At 36.5% G+C, this 19,051-nt stretch overlaps 1 protein-coding gene across 1 annotated transcript; it reads left to right on the forward strand.

Annotated features, from left to right (window-relative positions):
- Positions 1-17,187: 17,187 nt before the first annotated feature.
- Positions 17,188-18,622, forward strand: LOC137244132 (uncharacterized). Its single transcript, XM_067772700.1, has 4 exons — positions 17,188-17,318; positions 17,533-17,627; positions 17,697-17,832; positions 18,492-18,622. The coding sequence occupies exons 1-4, from the start codon at positions 17,192-17,194 to the stop codon at positions 18,620-18,622; spliced, it is 489 nt and encodes a 162-aa protein (XP_067628801.1). The 5' UTR covers positions 17,188-17,191.
- The last annotated feature ends 429 nt before the right edge of the window (positions 18,623-19,051 follow it).

Genomic DNA, 19,051 nt, shown 5'->3' on the forward strand with positions numbered 1-19,051 from the left:
TTCCAATCTTTCAGTAGTGTCCGATATTACCTATTTCCTTTGATTTACTAGTGGTAAGATCCCAAACTGTTACGGACAACAACGGTAACTTGAAACTGTTTATAATAGTGCGAAATAGTATTTTTATATTCATTAGCAACATTTTATTTTGAAATACACTATTACAGCATCGCAAAACAAAGCAAGCTGAATTCCGTAAATAACCTAAACTTCCTAATAGCGCACCCTATAAAATTAATTAAATCACTATTTTCAAGCAATTATACGCTTTAATGGTAATTACAAGTTGCATTACACTTGGCAACAAAACACTGGTGCCACCGTCGTTTTGTTTTATTGATTATGCGTGGAATGTTCCTGGCTTTTGCTTCTCTTCTTTTACGCTTAAAAACAGGTGAATAACTAAAGTCAACAAGCCAACGGCGTAGGCAACAGCTGGGGCCGAAGCAAACTAAAGTTGCTGAATTTGTAGTATGCGCGGATTCCATGCACTAACCCAGCTGAATGTGTAATAAGTTTAACTTAGTTATTGAGAAAGCGATGCTGGGCAGGCGAATTAGTTCAATAAATAAGTGCTCGAAAGGGTGAGAAAATACTTGTCTGCTTCAATGAATAGGGCATTTTTAAAATTTTTTGTTTTAATTTCATTTAAACGAAGAGCTGCAGAGGGAAGGACGCCAGAAAATACTTATGTAAGTCCCTCTACATCATCGATGCCTGTATTTACTTGTTTGCTTTCCAGGTAGTATTTAGTGATACCAAGTTGTTTGTATACCCAGTTGTGGTTAGTATATAAGGTTTTATAATTTTATCTGTTTAAAGGCTGCGCATAACCACGGAAATGGATCGAGGTTGATAGGGACTTCCATACTATTGGAACGAATTTTGGGAAATTCCGCTTATTTAAAACCTTCTGCTAACGTTCGAATCGCTAAACAGTTGAATAAATCACTCCAATATTCAGTATTGCAAACTGGTCTTTATTTAGATTACTTTGGGAGTAGTACTTCACAATTATACTTCACAACCAATAGCGTGCTTAAATCAAAGCTGATTCCTTATTACTCAGCTTGCGCTGCTTATATACTCTCGGTTTCCTCGTTCACCCATTTCTATTAAGGTATAGTAATTTCGCCAACAGTTGTAGCGCATGCGTGGTTAGTTACCAGCTATATACATGTATATCTGTAGTCCACGCCTCTCCCATAGTCATATGCGTGTGTATGTGTGAGAAACTACTTCCGCTACATATTTGTGTGTGTGAGTTATCTCTTCGTCGCCTTCTACATAAGAGTGGGTGTTTTATTGTTGTTGTGTATTTATTTAGTAGCAGCTTAGTGATGCTAATATTCGTCACACTGCCCTCCATCTTAGTCTGATCATCGCGATCAGACAAATCTCTGGATCCAACCGCTTCTAGCCGCTCTTCAAAAATTTGATAACTCATTCACTAGCGCCGAAATATTATCACTATTTGGCAAACTGATTGATCTTAGATTTAAACTTAAAATATGAACGTTTTCTATAGATTTTTCTATCTCTACCAGAAGGCGGTGGCGCGTATACAAGATTAATGTTGCGCCGTAGATGTCGTGGACAATAAAATAAGATGTTCTGGCGCGGTATACAAAGAGGACGTTGGAGGCCACGCTCACATAGAAGCATATATGGATGATGATATACGACGATGATATACGCAGAAATGGATGATGATATACGATGCTTTAGTGTTTTTATTTGACTCCAGTTGGGGAAACGAAGAAACGATTGAATGTCGTTGATCTAGCAAAACACTTTATGAAATTAAGCGCTAATTATGTAAGCAAGTACTACAGTGATGCCAAAATACTAAAAGATCACAACTTGGTATGTAATGTTTTGCTCAACCCCAATTTAGGGCTCCTTATTTGTTTTTTATTTCATTTCTTCCACTTAAACTTAAATTGATCGATGGATGTAAGTTTTATTTTCTTAGCAGGGGAAGAGCTTTATTGCCCGGTTTATATTTCTTTTATTTTCTCTCAAAGGATTTCATACTTGTTCATGCGTTTTCTTTTTATTTACCCATCGTAGTCTTCTTCTTCTTCTTATACTCATTTGTTTCTTTTAACGGCTTATAATTTATTACAAGTTTTTCTTTTTTGATTTATGTATTTTTGATTTATGCAATTTCTGTCTTCTTCTTCTTCATCTTCTTATCACCGTACAAAGAATTTGAATATTTTTTTTAATGCGCCCTGGAGGTCCTTTATCATTGCATCATAATTACATACACATTGAACAGCGGTTCCAGATAGGGCCAATGTTACATTTTATGTTGAAACCAAAATGGTCCATTGAGAAGTTGAAAAGGGCATTAAAAAAGTAGTAGTCGTAGCAAGTTCTTTCCTTACGTAAATATAAATTCCTTGTTTTTTCTCAAGAATCTAAACTGAAAGCTGTCATAAATTCATTTGATGCCATGAATATTTATGCATTTAAGTTTTCATTCTTCAGCGCATTACTTTTAAATACTTAAGTCTATGAACTGTTAAATATAGGCTCCTAATTGCATGCTTTTAAGCCCTCATTAGCTGTAATTAGTGCTTTTGTTTTGTCTTTTCCTTGGTGCATTTTAAATGTGTTTCCATAAAACCCTGCCGGAAATTTATGTGAATTCAGAAGCTTTCAGTGGCTTGAAGCTGTAGATATTGGTTCATTTTCTATTTCTGGTGAGTCAAGATAGCAGCCAACTTTGAATGTGTAATGTTGTTTCACTCTGGGCACCCAAGTCATAAACAAACTTTCTGTTCTCATTCTCAAAAGGCTTGATATCCCTTCATGAAGGTGATTCAAGAAGAATTCCCTTGGGAGTGAATTTTCTTGAAAGTTAATTTTAATAGGTATGCTAGAGATGTTTAAGGAAGGCCGACAAATACGACTTTGGACTGAATAGCCAATTGAAAGGTAAATTCCTCTCTCGGCACACGACGATCGGGTTCTACAAGTCACTCATCGTACCAGCCCTGCTATATGGTGGAGGAGCATGGACCACGACAACATCAGAAAAGGCGGCTCTGGGGGTTTTCGAGAGAAAAGTTCTTCCACTGATGTATGGGCCTCTACCCGTTGGCGACTGCGCGTACCGAAGAAGGTTTAATCATGAGATGTACGAGCTTTATGCAGACATCAACCACAATGGCTATGCTGTCTAGGTCATGTTATGCGAATGAAATATGATGATCCGACCAAGAAAGTATTCTAATCGGAACCCGCCTATGGAAGCGGAGGAAGAGGAAGGTCCCCACTCCGCTAGAGAGACCATGTGGATAACCTTGGTATTACCAATTGGCGCCCAACGAAAAAGCGAATGGCATGCCTTTTTGGACGGCCATAACTCTTTGAACGGTTAAGTGCCAATTAAGTAAGTAGGTGAGTAAGTTTCAATTTGGACCTCGATGAGTGCCGTTCGGTTTTCTTTCAAATGAGTTGCAGTTTCATTTTTTTGTTTTGTTTTTTTTTTTGAGGTCCTGGTTTCTGCTTAAGCTGCGGTTAGGTTCTCGTTAAGGGATTGTGGTCCTGCTGCAGTTTCGGTTCCGGTCGTACCTTTGTATCCGCCTGCGATTTATGTTCAAGTTTCAGTAGCTCTTTCAAGCTAAATGGCTAAGTGGATAGACGCATCTGTCTTAGCACCAGTATGAATACAAGCATTCGCATTTTTCCGCATTGATTTTGCTTGCATTCGGGAAATCACATTTTTGCTGCTACATTTGGTTAGACGCTTATGCATGCCACACGCCACATGCCACTTGCTACATGCCGCAAACATGTCACTATTACCACTTGTTTATTGTTTTTGTCATTTACGGTAACACAAAAAATTTAATGCGATAAATAAACAAGCAACAACAGCAACCTCAATACAAACACATACATACATAATTATTGCTGGCATGAGAAAGTACATACAAACACACAACAATCATACGAACGAATACTTCGACGAACGACTGAATTCAAGTGCAAGTTGGCGGCCAATGAATGTCGGTATTAAGGCACGACAATTGTCTCGATTCAAAGTCGATTTCCTCTGCTCGCAACAAAGCTCAAAGTGCCAAATGACTTGTTTTCAGCAAATATTCGATACATCGCATTGTAAATAGGTTAAGCGCTTGAGACCGGCTGATTTAATTGCCATGTTAATGCAGTTTGTTGTTTAGCAAGAAAGCAAACCAGAGCAGACCATAGCAGCACTGATGAGAAGTGAGCATACAAATAACAATTTTATAATGACCAGAGAAACGAGAAATACAAGCAGCAGCTAAACCGATTATACAGGGTAGTGCATTTGAATTTATTTCTTTTTACTCCTTAATCATCATCATTAATTTTCTTTAGCCGCTTAAGCGATTTTGTCCGTTTTGTAAAGACTCACGCCAGCTAGCGCTGTTTTGCGATAAGCAACGCCAATTAAGAGCAGCAAGTGTGGCCAAGTCTCCCTCCACATGCCTCCCCCAACTCAGTGGAGGACTCCTCATCTCCCTTGCGTCCAGATGCTGGTGTCGGTTGAAATACTTTCTTGACCGGAGCGTCTTTTTGCATTCACATGACCTAATTAGCAAAGTTTTTGGGCTTTTTTCTCTTGCACTGTTTTCGTACCTGAACAAAGCTCATTCAGCTCATCATTTTATCTCCTATGATAGTCGCCATCAGAATTACGGACAGGACCATAAATCTTTCGAAAATTTTTCTCTTGAACACTTAATGCGCTATTCCGTCCTCTCTTAAAACCTTTCATGACACTGAGCCGTACATGAGAACAGGTTTGATGAACTCCTTGCAGAGCATGGTTTTTTCGTGTAGAAATGACTTTACTTTTTAATTGGCTATGCACTTCAAAGTAGCACTTGCCGGCAAGGGTTCTTCTTAACTTTTTATTCCTAAGATAAGTTCACAAAATTTATATGATTCGAAATTTGGGGGCATTGATTTCAAGATATTAAGTAGTGGCCAAGAGAAAATTCCGGCTAAATAAGTTAACTTCTAACATCTTAGGTTAAAAACATTTACCGCACGGTGCAGATTTGTAGAAAGGGTGTTCTTAACTTCATGAAAAGATGTTGCTGGACGAACCAAGTAAACCGCTTTCATAATTTGATTCTCCGGCAGCTACCTTCACTGGATTAGAGAGGTTTCTTCTGTTCTATTTCACCAATATCATATGACCCTTATTTTCGAAAAATAGGGTTTTACCTATCCGCTACATATTCAGGTGCTATGGAGCTGTTTCCTGTTACAAACTATACTTTTTAATATATATTTAGTAATTGGGAATTTGCAAAGAAGGACGTGAAAATGCAATTGACGCCCGAGCACGCCGTTAATTTTTACCGCACGGTAACTCTGAGTTCTAATAAAATGGGATTTTCGACTTTACGACTTGACATTTTGTTGAATTTCATTGTGTTGTAAGGGTGATTTTGATTGATGTATATTGGAGCGATTTTCCGTCATCCCATCCGTTCGAAGAGATCGAAAATCGACACTGATGATGGCACAACGCCGAAACCGGTTTGTCTCAAAACCAAATTTGACAAGGGACGACGGAAAATCGTTCCAATATACATCATTTATCCACCCTGTCGGAAAATCAACAAAACAAGATAAGTCAGTGATTGTGATTATTCCATTACCTATAAGACCAGTAGCTACCCGAAAGTTGGAGTGAAAGCATGTCACTGTTGCAAATCTGCTAGTAAGAGCTGGCTGCTAGCAAGTCAATTGAACGCTACTGCCATATAATGAAAAAATAAATGAAGCAAATAGCTAAACCAGCAACTTATGCTACTAAAAGGAGCACCCAGCCACACCATATCACAATGCCTCCACAGCCAATTCAATCGCCACCGAAAAGCCAGCAAGTGAGCCATCAAGTTGGACCAAACATTAGCCTAAATACTATGCGCAAAGTGGAATTAAATTGTCCAGTCAGTCTGACGTTTAGGCAGTCAATTACATACAAAAGGAAAAAAACTTTACTTATGGCGTTTGCATTGTTTTTGTTCCTATTTAAGCTCGTTTGACAACAACGACAACCAACTAAAATAGCGAAAAAACAAACAAAGCGAGTTAGTCAGCTCGATGGCCATTAAGTTGTGGGGCACACGGCCACAAATAAATAGTTGGACGATATTTGGTCTAATACTCACTCGCAGTGACTCGAGCAATTGACTCGTTTACGTAGTCTGTCGGATAGTCAGTTAGTTATTTAGTCGTGCAGTAAGTAGCCTTCAACAATTATCTGGCTGTTGGCTATGTTAGTTCGCATATTTCAATTCACATCTTCGACCTTTCCTCCCGCTTCTCTATAAATTCGCTCAATTGCTTAAGTACAAATATTCCTTTGTGCTCATTTTAACTATTCATATGCACAATTCATTGCTTCTCAACTCACTCCATAACGGAACGACGCTTTTTGTGTGTGTGTGTGTGTGTACGACCGTCAAAATCTCGGCCAAGCCATTTAAGTTGGTTGATATGCAAAGAGAAAAATATTTTTTTTCAAATTACGCCTACTTTATTAACGGTTTTTTGTTTGCTTATGCGTTGGTCGAATTACAGTTATTCGATAGCTGATTTGATTGCCACAATTTTCCAAAAGCCGGTTTGGCGCACTTGTTGCTGCCTTTCATGAGCGTTTGCTGTTGTGGCTTCGATTGTGGCATTAACGGAATTGTTTATTGCAATTAGCTTGTTTTTCCTCCATTATTGTCTATTTGTGTTATTGTTGTTTATTTTGGGGTAATTGACGGCTGTAAGCAATTTAGAAATCGTTTAGTTTATTTAAATTATTTTTTTGCGGGACTACAAATTATGCCCATGAGCTTGTCCAAATTACAAGTTTAAATAATGCCAAAGCGATGCGCACATTCATCTTAAAATTAGGGATGGAGCAAATAAGATTTCGTTTTCGAAAGTTCGGAATATCGACTGATTGAGACTTTTCATTCCGAATTAATTTTTTACTGTCTGAGGTCGATCGACACAGGCCCTGTTTCTGAAAATAGCATAGCTACTCACAATAAAATGCTTGGCTGTCATGAGCTGAATTTCTCGATTTCTCAAGCTAGTAAAAAAAATACTTGGGGTGATTAACATCATAGAAAATTTAAGTCTAGATTCTTTTCCAATTTGCCGCACGCTCCTTAATAATTTTCCCGACAAGTTAGCGGGACGGGATCTATATGTTCTATGTCGAGTCTGAACGGCAGCTGCAAGGCAGATTTTTTTTTACTGCGAACCTTTTCATGGCAGAGATACGCTCGGGATTTGTGCCGAGGGGCGACCCCGCTTAAAAAGTTTTTTTCTAGTTGAATGTTGATTTACCCAGGACCTTTAGTATGGTAGGAGGAGAACCACACCGCGGTCGCTTCCATAATGAACTGAAAATAATTTTGCGTTCTCGGAAATTAGTATTTAAATTTCGTTTCGCTGTCGTTTTTCATGATCAGGTCCTTAAAGATGGCCTTACGTTGATTGAGTTCATAGGGAAAAATCGAGTGAAAATCCACCACAAAATTGCCCAAAGCGCGTTCAAAAATAGGACTAGCTCTTTGAATCATAATACCAGCCTTATCCACTGCTTCATCAATTGACGCAAAGCCTAGGTATAACATCAGACACAAACGTTGGCAGGTAATGAAAGAGAAAGCCAATATCACGAAAGTCGGTAGATTAATAATACTTAAGCTGAAAGCAAAATGACAGCATGAAAACAAACTGGCAGACGTACTGTGAAAGGCGACATATTGCTAAAATTTAATGATTAGAAGAGCCATCCAGCAAAGATTGAATCATAGCCATTTTTCAGCAAGGTAAAGCAATAAAGATGCTTTAATAGGTGTTGGGACTACGGGAAGATGAGTCTGCGTCAGAAGTTTATTTAGATGTGTTAGTGAACGCTTCCCAAGGTAGCCGGTTCTATGTACCGGAGCGACTCGGGATTTTCCCGACCAAGGGCTGTCATTTGAGTGTAACCCCATTTAATTTGTTGCGTCCCTCCCCTTTTAATGTCTTAGTGAGAATATTTGAGTATTACTTACACCGGATGACTTGGGAAAATTAAAGTTCATTTGATTTTGGCGGTTAGCCAAAACGTACATGGATGTCTCACGAGTCAGACTCATCGCGCGTATACCCCAAATTTTGTATAAAGCAACGTGACGCACCGAGTTAGTTTTTCTCCTGTGAATCAAAATTGGTGTAATATAAGAACATTCATCCACTTCAGTGAGTATCAGCAAACTTGTGTACCTTTGTGAAATTTCTGGTGTTATATATTGAGGAATATGAATGTGAGTGGCTGCAACGCAAGGAGTCGCGGCGATGCAAAATCTTGGATACGATAAGTTGTCTCATATTCACTTTACACGACTTACGAATAACTACAATTTTTATTTCCTCGAAAGCCGCAAATAGTTTTCCAGATATTTAATAACAGTACTCGATGGTATGTGTTTTTTCAATACAAGAAAGCTGATGACTTTCTATTTATTATTCTTAGTAGATTCCCTTGCGGAAACGAAACAAACCGCATCACTCATACGCCGTGCAGTACACATGAACTAGATTTATTATTGACTCAATGTAATAAATAAAACATGGATTTATGAGTCGTACCAAGTGACATTTGCGTCGAGTTTACGACACATTTACGAGATTGAAAACCATACATTTTTCGTTTACATACCTGAATAAGGAGCATACAGAAATGGAGTGACTGCTTAAAGAGAAAACACAAACAAAGATTTACGAAACGTCTGCAGTGAGTGAATAGATAAATGTTTGTATGTACGTCTTAATGTTTTCACATAAATACACAGCAACAAATTGTACGAATAGTTGGAAGCAAAAAGAAATGCGACGGCAGCTCTCATAGCTCTGCTGATAGATAAGCCTTGTAATCAGGTAAGTAAAATACATCATTCGGCTTATAATGAAGTCTTATTTTACTCTTACCAATATCCTTATGCAAAGTAATAAATTTCAAAATTTTTTTAGTTTTATACCATTGCTTTAACATAAGGAGTTTATAGTCTACATTACGTTTTACGATAAAGATTTCTGTAGACCTTGCTCCACATGGACTGGAAGCCTTATATTCAGAAGCCTATTATCATTCAGATAAGCCATACGACTGAAGAAGCTCCATACTACGGACACACGTTCAGCCAAACGAAATTAACCTTGTATAAGGTACACATTTTTTGGTGGTTATATAAGAATGTTGCACGTGAGTACAATAGCAGGACAAACATAAAAAAAAAAAAAATGTAAGGCGCGATAACCTCCGAAGAGATCTAAGGCCGAGCTTCTCTTCCAATTTGCGTCGTGCTCCTCTTGATTTTTCCCTACAAATTGGCCGGACGGGACCTACATGTTTTATGCCGACTCCGAACGGCATCTGCAAGGCAGATGAGTTTTCACTGAGAGCTTTTCATGGCAGAAATACAATCGGAGCGCTTGCCAGACACTGCCGAGGGGCGACCCCGCTTAGAAAAATTTTCTTCTAATTGAAAAATCTTATTTCTAAAATTTTGATGTTGCTTTGCCCGGGAGTTGAACCCAGGGCATACGGTGTGATAGGCGGAGCACGCTACCATCACACCACGGTGGCCGCCAACAAACATAGCCTTACAAAAATGCTATGATCAACATCCTTGAGCAAATATGTGACTTGTTCAAAATAGTGAAAAATTAAATAAAATCACCAGAAACAGCAGGAGTTCAAAATGAGAAGAAGGAGGGTGTACATTCGCACACAAAAGACGCATCAATTCATTAAAAAATAAAAAATAAACTGAGTAAAATGTGCTGATTGTATGTTCGATGTTAATGGGACTTTAGGCCGTTTCATAGCAAGACAATCATCCCTGCTTCGAGTTCAAATAACGAGTACCAAGTACTCATGAAGTTCGATGTGCCAATTTATAAGTGGACGCCTAGAAAATTAATGTTTATAAATTAAATAGAGCCCATCCAGCGGTTGAAGTTAAATCAAAAAAGATAAAACTTTACCATAAACAAATAATTTGGTGTTATTCGAGAAGTCCAGCAACAACCGATATCGATTAGCTATTATTTTGTTATAGACTTGCTATCAAAAGCGAAATTAAAAGCCGAGTTATACGTTTATTATTGACTTGTTTTTGACAGGTTACAGACGTGTCAGTGATTTTATATTGAAGTTTCATAGGTGCCTGTTTCATAACAAATCAAGGGGTCGTCGATACCGAATCGATAGCTTTTATTGTTTTCTTTAATTATCTATAACAAATCGATAACCTTTTGATTACAAACGAAAACTTTTCGGAAGCGAATCGCCAACATTTTTTGACATATCGAGAACCTTTAAATAGTCGATAAATTTTCGATAATAAGTCGGCTATAAATCGATTTTTTCGATGACAAGTCGATAACATGCCGATAAGTCTCGATTACAAATTGGTAAGATTTTGAAAGCATACCAATATAAAATCTACAACTTTTCGATAGTAGATCAATAACAAGGTTATAACACTTTTATTACTCCTCTATACCTCGTCGATAACGCATTAAAAGTAATGTTAGCGGTTTGCTTCTATAGCGAACTTCCTTCCGGTTTGGGTTCCGTAACCGTTATTATTATCCACATCATTGGTGACATTTTTATTACTCTGCTGTTTTGGTTCCTCATTTTCATTTATTTCATTTTTACATTTACTTCTTTTCGTTCGTCCTTTCACTGTTTGCTTTCGCTCATATCAAATCTTCTGCATACATACATTGTTCCCACATTACGGTATAATGTAGCGACTACTTTACGCTGATATTCTGTATTACCCCATAGAGCAACCAAATAAACTCCCCAATATAAATATGTGACAAAAGTGAATGTATGCAATATTTGATTAAAACAAGCTTAATAAAGAGTTTCCGCTTAATATAAACTTTAACATTAAACATATTTAATCATGCGAGAGCATATTTCCTACCAAAAAATGGAAATCCAATGAGTTATCTGTTGGTTGGCATTGCGATAGTAGGAAAATGAGTTCCCAAATTCAATTCTCAGCTTGTTAGCTTAAGGAGGTTAAGTTTTCAATAGCCAGAATACAAAGATCTCTGATGAGTGCCATTTGGCAGACAGAAATTATACAGACAATCTATAGCTCATAAAATTGAATAATACATAAATTAAACGTAGCTGGTAAGTTAACTACAAAATTACCTGCCCCACTTAACGGTACGCTTAGTTTAAAATTGTTGCTGAAATTTTGTAATCTGAAAGCATTAACTTTCAAGTCGGTAATACACATATAAACATACCAAACTGCCCAAGTACTTGCTATTCACGCACATTTTATTATCTCTTCCTTATATGCACCTGAGATTTCTTTGTAGTTCTTATCCTTTGGCGGCCACCGTGGTGTGATGGGTAGCGTGCTCCGCCTATCATACCGTATGCCCTGGGTTCAACTCCCGGGCAAAGCAACATCAAAATTTTAGAAATAAGATTTTTCAATTAGAAGAAAATTTTTCTAAGCGGGGTCGCCCCTCGGCAGTGTTTGGCAAAGACTCCGGGTGTATTTCTGCCATGAAAAGCTCTCAGTGAAAACTCATCTGCTTTGCAGATGCCGTTCGGAGTCGGCATAAAACATGTAGGTCCCGTCCGGCCAATTTGTAGGGAAAATCAAGAGGAGCACGACGCAAATTGGAAGAGAAGCTCGGCCTTAGATCTCTTCGGAGGTTATCGCGCCTTACAGTTTTTTTTTTTTTCTTATCCTTTGTTATTTTTTTATACACACATTTCATTGTTCTGGTTTTTCAACAAAAACAGCTATGTTTCTGTTCAGCCCACAGAACAAAGTATCGGCGGTGTTGCATGCAACACTTCAAGTATTATACATATGTATATATTAGTACACAAATACCTAAAAAGTAGCAAGTGTGTGTATGTGTGTGTGTATGTATACGGCTTTCATTGCCTGTTTCATGCATACCTGGACTGTGAAATTTCGTTTTATAAAATGCCACACTCAGAGCAACGAAATTACCAAAAAAATAAATCGCATCAAGAATAAAGTAGCAACGACACCAAAAGCTGCTATCAAGTACAAAATGCCTCCATCCGTGTATTAAAAAAAAAAAAAAAATTTAAAAGCGTATCCTGCATGCATGTATTTGTAGTGCGCGTATTTAAAAATTTGTCAACATTTTAACGTAAAAATAAAACTCATTAAATTTGTAATGCATTGCCGCGTATTTTGTTTAAAAAGATTTACGCAACTACAAACATACCAGCATATTGAGCAGGCATTTTATGTGCTTAACGGTAACACAGCTGCTATTGCGTCACCCATGGCGTATGAGTGTTATTATTAAAAACTTCCCACTCAGCATTTAGGTGATTCAGTTTTGAATTTCCCTACATATAAATACAATTTGATTACTCTTTCTGACTAAATAATGAGTTATCATACAATTGAACAAAAGAAATAATCAAATATGAATACTTTTGATGATGAAAAACTAAAAAGCATTTTTCGATCACTTTTTGGAATCATTTTTGAAGTCCTTTATTGACTAAATTTTAATATTTCATAAAAACCAACAAAAAGAATAATCAAATATGTTTACCTTTGATGATCAAAAACTGAATATAGTTTTTCAATCACATTTTGGAATCAAAAATTTATAATCATTTTTTATTCAATTTTCTGAATCTTTTATGAATATATTTGTTGACTGAATAATGAATTTTATACATGTTGAAATTTTACTTTTCATTAAAAATTTTATTTTTTTCACATACACATATTTTTTCAATCTTGAAGCTAAGAAAAATATATAAAAATTTTATTATTTATGCAAAAGATATTCTTCAAGACAAAAATAATGTAATGCTGCTCGTGAACGAAGATTTCCACAACCATTTCTCCCCTTCAGCTTCCCAGAAAATACATAATGATTGGAAAATACATAGGTTGGGAGCTATTTGAACCCCAGGTAAGTGAAACTATCTTGACATATGAACCTGGATACGGCTTCAACATCCCGTATCATATCCGTATTTTAAGATGCAGACGATAATGCTGATGTTGGATGTTGTAGTCGCAGGCGTATATCGGTCAAGTTTGTTTGCGAGTTAGCTATGGTTCGAATAGCTCACTTTCGCATGCTTTCTTCCCCTTATGAAATAAGATTATTATGTAGTATCATATTTTGAATGAGATATCAAGAATAAATGCATTATAATAGCATTCAAAAATGATTCAAAAATCTCAACCAAAACGATTGAAATATGTTCACGAATATGATTAGAAAATGACTGTGAAAAGCAGTCAAATATTACTCTAAAACTATTCAAGCTCAATTTTACAATGATATCAAATATGAATAAAAAGCGTTTCGAAATAGGAATCATAAATGATTATTCAAGAATAGTCACATTTATGGTACATTTTTCTCTCGACGATACGTTAATTTTCGAACAGAAAATACTTTTAAATTTGAACGTTTTTAATCATCTTGGGGTATGATATTTAAATATTTTTTGATCAAAATTTTCAAAAAATGCTGGCTGGGTTTCCCAGGCGTGTGTGTGTGTATGTGTGCATGTGTGCATGTAGGCATATTTTATTATTTATGCACTGACTTGCACTGGCCATGGAATATAACGCTTTAATGAATGAACTCGCATCGGCTTTTGTTTGACCAATCAATTTGCTGACATAACCAGAAACAAAAGTCCGCACACATTGAATATTTTATACGGGAATGCATTTTAGTTCCCAGACAAATGGGAGGTTAATCCAGATTAACTGAAACTTTCGAAATTAATTAGAGAACTACCGATCACTGTTCACTTTAATTTAAGGTTTTAAAGGTCAGAGATATAATAGACGAACAGTAAATAGTTTTAGTTTATAGTCGTGCGTGCTTCGCAAACTTCAAAAATCGAATGACCTCTTAACTAATATGCAATTTACAGCCGAAACCCATGTAATTGCTTTGTGTGTGTTTGGCTTATTCCAAACAAAACACAGCCACTGGCAGATCCCAGTGAAATTAATTGGAAACAGGTCTAGCTGCATTTTATGTTGAAGCGGTGGTAACATAGATTCAGCTTAAAAATTTCTCTGCGCGGCAGTAGCTCAAATCTCTCCTGCATCCATTTCGAAAGAAACACTTTCGTTATCACTTTTCTTTAAACAGATTAATTTGTATGTACATTGTACATTGCTTTCCTCTTTATATTTAATTTGCATAACTTTGTTTATTGTAATCCATTCTAAATCGACAGTCAACCGATCATTGCACCTAAGCTATTTAAACAGCTGCTTGCAAATCCATAATACTTAGAAGGATAACAACGGTATTAAATTATTTTATAGCGAATCGCTTTGTGTGCGCGTTATTCTCGTTTGTTTTGCACGCCGCTTGTGGTCATCGCCTCGAAAGAAATACTAAATACCCTGCGGTAGAATCAATGAGTTGTGTATATTAGGGCGGGTCGATTTAAAAATCGCTCATTGCTCTGTGAAAATCGTATTCTAGGGATCAAAATAAGAAACTTTGCCGAAGGAACCATACCTCTAAAACGAATTCTGATGCCCCCCCCCCCCCCCTCCCCTCTTTGCGTCGAACTTTTGGGTAGGGGCAATTTCAATTCTACCTGCTGTGTCTTGTGGTGGCTTAAAAAAAACAACACAAGCAATTTTACGATCTGCAATTGTGTCATAGTGATACCTTAATTTTTTAAAACGGTTGAATAAAAACCCCACACAACTATGTTTACGACATGCAAATGCATCACAGTGATGCCTTGGTTTTAAAAGGGGGTTGTAAAAACGCTAATTTCTAGTAATTTTTTTAAATTTCTTTTCTATTACTAAGTTAAATTCATTTTTTGATTTACATATGTTCTGACTAAATAAATTTCTAAAGAGGAAATATACTCAAAAAAGAAAAAACATAGGCATTTCAAATTGGGATTTTTCAAAATTTGCCCCTACGACCCAAAGGGGGGGACATCAGAATTCGTGTTAGAGGTATGGTTCCTTCGGCAAAGTTTCTTATTTTGATCCCTAGAATATGATTTTCATAGAATGGGCGATTTTTTTGCTTCCCCACAAATCGACCCTGCCTAGTGTATATATATCACAATAAAGGGAATTTATTCCATAGAAAGGCAAATGTAATAGAATAAAGTTCTCACGTTTTTCAGATATGGGCCGAGGCATTTCAAAAGGGGACAAATAAGATTGAGAAACTGAAAACCTACATTCAGAAAGACCAAAAGCTTTGTATTTCCTTGCTGAGTACAAAGAACTTTTTTTTTAAATTTAATATATTATTCCCTCATTATTGATTTAATTAGGTAAGTCACAAATGACGATTTTGCCGATATTGAGCAAAGAAGCACATCCAGCCCAATGGAAAGTTTGGCTTGAATTTGCAATAAAAGACAGCTCCTCTTGTGACTTAGTATATGCTTAATTGGACTTGATTGGCGGTGAGAGCTGTAGGGATAAGTGTATGTGAAAGCAAAGCAGAAAAAGCAACGCATAGTGAGAAAGTGATAAAAACTAAACCGCAGAAAAAGGGCCAAACTTGAATAGGGAAAATGATATGGGTTTTAATTTGAGGCATAACTGGACAATAATTTTTAAGTCTCAGAATCATTTCAATACCAAATCCAAAAAAAAAAATTTTTTTTTTGTCGCAAGCTAGAAAATTGTACACATCTCTGGTCAGCATGTGCGGCATCACAATTTGTGATAGGTAAATGCATCTTTCTGTCGCCTAACCATTTCCACAGTCAGTCAACCATTTCCATCAGTATAAGCTCTGCAGTGTCAGCATATTTTGCATATCGAACTCATGGCGAAAAAGCTACTTTCGCCTATATAATCGTTGAGACTCGTTCTTCGCGTTCTTCGTGCTGGGCTTTAAGCACGAACAAAGCGTATAAGTAATTATTCAAAGGCGAATAACGGAAGTGCCCTGTGGGGTATCTACACAATTCGATTTAATTTTTATTCTAATTTATCGAAATAAAATTGTGCTTTTAATTTTTGAACAAATTAGCCTGCTTAAAACTTTTTTAAGGCCCCTTAGTTTAGTAATTTTTTGTCGCTCTCTCCTCATCGGCCTTAGCCTTCCCTACTCGCCCTTATTTCTGCGAAATTTCCCCCCTCGCCGCCCTCTACATCGCCTAACCCTCCCGAAACATAAATACCATTTATTCGATTGGATTGGTCTCTGCTTCTTATTTTAGAGACATGTTATAATACATTGTGTGTACCAACTTTCGACCCCAACGAGCCTTTGAACAATTTTTTCGAAGAGATCAGTTTCTTCTCCGTTAAAGCGGAATTTCGTAAAATCTGATTGTGGGAGCCAATTTACGAGGTGGTGGCAAAGCGAATTCAACCAATTCGCCGTGCAGAAGAATGTCAAGTCAAAAGAAAATTTTCATTGATTTCGATTAATTGAAATATTGTTGTACAAGGCTTTGTATGGAAAATTATTAAGAAGAAGCAAGCTGCTGGGATAACACCACCTGGTGCTGAATTCGCCTTGATTGAATTTATGAACTTTTGTATGTGCTCGTTATTTCTTGTTTTCTTTTTTGTTTTGCTATAAATAGTAGGGTGGGTCGATTTGTATGGACGAAAGTTGACCGATATCGCGCCATTGATTTTTCGATAGTATTTGGGGTCAGGAAAAAAAGTTCCACTACGCATACCCAAAAAAATAATTTTCGAGCCTGCGAAATTTCATTTTTTTGACTTCTTTTCGACTTTGATTTTTAAAAAAAATTTCATATGTATACCCTGTCTGACCCAAAAATTTTTGCTAAAAACGTTGTCGATAACAGTTTTTTGAAAAAAAAAAATATATTTTTGCAATCAAATGAAAATTTTTCTTAGTAGATCATGAAAAAAAACTTAAACATAAAAAAAAAAGTAAAAAAAATGAAACTTCGCAGGTTCGAAAATTATTTTTTTCGGTATGCGTAGTGCAACTTTTTTTCCTGAGCCCAAATGCTATCGAAAAATCGATGGTGCTATATCGGTTAATAAATCGACCCAGTCTAATAAACAGTCAAAATTATTTTTGTTTTGAATTTCAGATTTATCAAAATTTATTTTATTACAAAATAACTATGCATAAATTATATAAAATTTCTGCTTTCATAATTTCTGTGCTGTTTTGTTTAAAAACATTCTCAACTGCAATTTTCGCTCTGGATTGTTATCCGCGAAGCTACCAACTTGAAGAAGAAGAAAGTGGTGTGTGGGATTCAAACAGCCTTTAGCTAGAACAAATAATGTCCGTCTAAGCTCATCCAAAATCCAATGAAGTGCTTATTTATTATTTCTTTTATTGACGGCTAAAAGCAATATAATGAGATAAGAACTCTTAATTCAGTGGCACTTCCAATGGCCCTCATCGTGCGTACTTTGAATGCTTCTTTTTAATATTTAATATTTTTTATTATTCTAGATTACGCTCATCCAACAACTTACTTATTGTTCACGTTCTTCTTGAATGTATTTGGCTTGCTATCGGGTTTTTGGGTATTCGCAGGACTATATGAGGTGAGACAGAATTTTTGAATAAAACTCAATCATTATTTTTCGTCATATGCTATTTTTTTCTCTTTGCAGAAACTTTATTCGTTCTTCTCACCAGCCCTCATGGGAATTGTGTTTTTCCTTGGAATCGATTTGTTAATGCACTGCGTTTTGATTTTCATAGCAAATTCTTTTCATGCTTTAATGATATTTAATTTATGCACCACAGGTGAGCTATATCTCATTAACTGATTTGAATGAAAGCATTTTGTTCTGACTGGACACTGATAGTTCGTCAGAAAAGGTTAGTTTACGAGTTGGTTAGTTAGCAAGTTTTATTCCTAAATGCAGTTAAAAAGCTTATTAAAGTTTTTTAGCTTACTAGTTAGTTTATGGAGTTGATTAGGTCGTTGTTACTAGGTAAAGCTCTCACCGAACCAAGAACTTTCCCCACTAGATCGAAAAGAGTATGGCTAGTTCTCATTGCAAGGCACAAATGAGGCACCAACTCCTCATCATATTTCTGCCAATTTTAAGCTACTCTCGAACCGCGCTATTCTCTATACCGTCGTTAGCTCAATTGCTGCTCTAGTAGGCTAGGGAACTATCTTCTTGTTTATTAAGGTAGTTATATTAGCAAATTTTTTCAGGATAAAAAGTTAGTTATCCGGATCGGTTGGTTAGCTAGTTACATGAGTTAATTGGTCAGGTAAGTACGTGGTTATTCGGCTGGAATTGTTATTTGTATAAATCTTCTTAAAAAGTATTTTATTTGATTAAAAATTCATTACATCTGTACTTCAAATGTCTGCATGGGCGGGATTTCGCATACGCATTTGTATCCTTAGCAAATGAATTTTAAAAGAACCACTTTCTCCATACTTTCAGCCTTTTTTGCGTCCTGTATGTACATTGTTTATCATACCTCTAAACATTTCGAGACGGTCAATCCAGAACAAGTTTTGCATCACGACATCCGTAGCCGCATGACAGCTGATAATGATCAGACAACTGCTTGAGTTGCGAAAACTAAAACGGAGTCGTAAAAAAGGAAAAAGGAGCGAACATTTTTATAATTTCATAGTTTTCTTAAATTTTGAACCAAGCGCGTCTTAAGTAGGATCAATTGAATGTTTAATATGCAGAACTAAAAAATAAAAAATGAAAAAAAAAAAACAGCGGAGGTTCTTCCTTCTATGTGACTGATTAGGACTCATTCCGTCTGTTACTTCGAACTTGCTGCCTAACTAAGTATGTAAATATATCTCTGGTGCAATGTATTTACCGGCTCCTAGTTCTACTATTATCCTGGAAACCGGTGCAACTATAGTAAATATTAACAACGTGATCGGTTTAGTGTATGGGAAGCGTGCTGGCCTAACTAACCAATGGCAGCCGAATCAGTTGACGGAACAAGAACTATATTTGTTCACATTTTGTATGGAGGA

Source organism: Eurosta solidaginis, chromosome 3, assembly GCF_040869045.1.
Source record: "Eurosta solidaginis isolate ZX-2024a chromosome 3, ASM4086904v1, whole genome shotgun sequence".
NCBI lineage: Eukaryota > Metazoa > Arthropoda > Insecta > Diptera > Tephritidae > Eurosta > Eurosta solidaginis.

Bases quoted from the DNA above. Each gene is read 5' to 3' on its own strand.
- LOC137244132 (XM_067772700.1), top strand. From the start codon at position 17,192: ATGCATAAATTATATAAAATTTCTGCTTTCATAATTTCTGTGCTGTTT. The intron at 17,319-17,532 runs GTGTGTGGGATT...TTATTATTCTAG, and splicing joins ACTTGAAGAAGAAGAAAGTG to ATTACGCTCATCCAACAACT. The intron at 17,628-17,696 runs GTGAGACAGAAT...TTCTCTTTGCAG, and splicing joins TATTCGCAGGACTATATGAG to AAACTTTATTCGTTCTTCTC.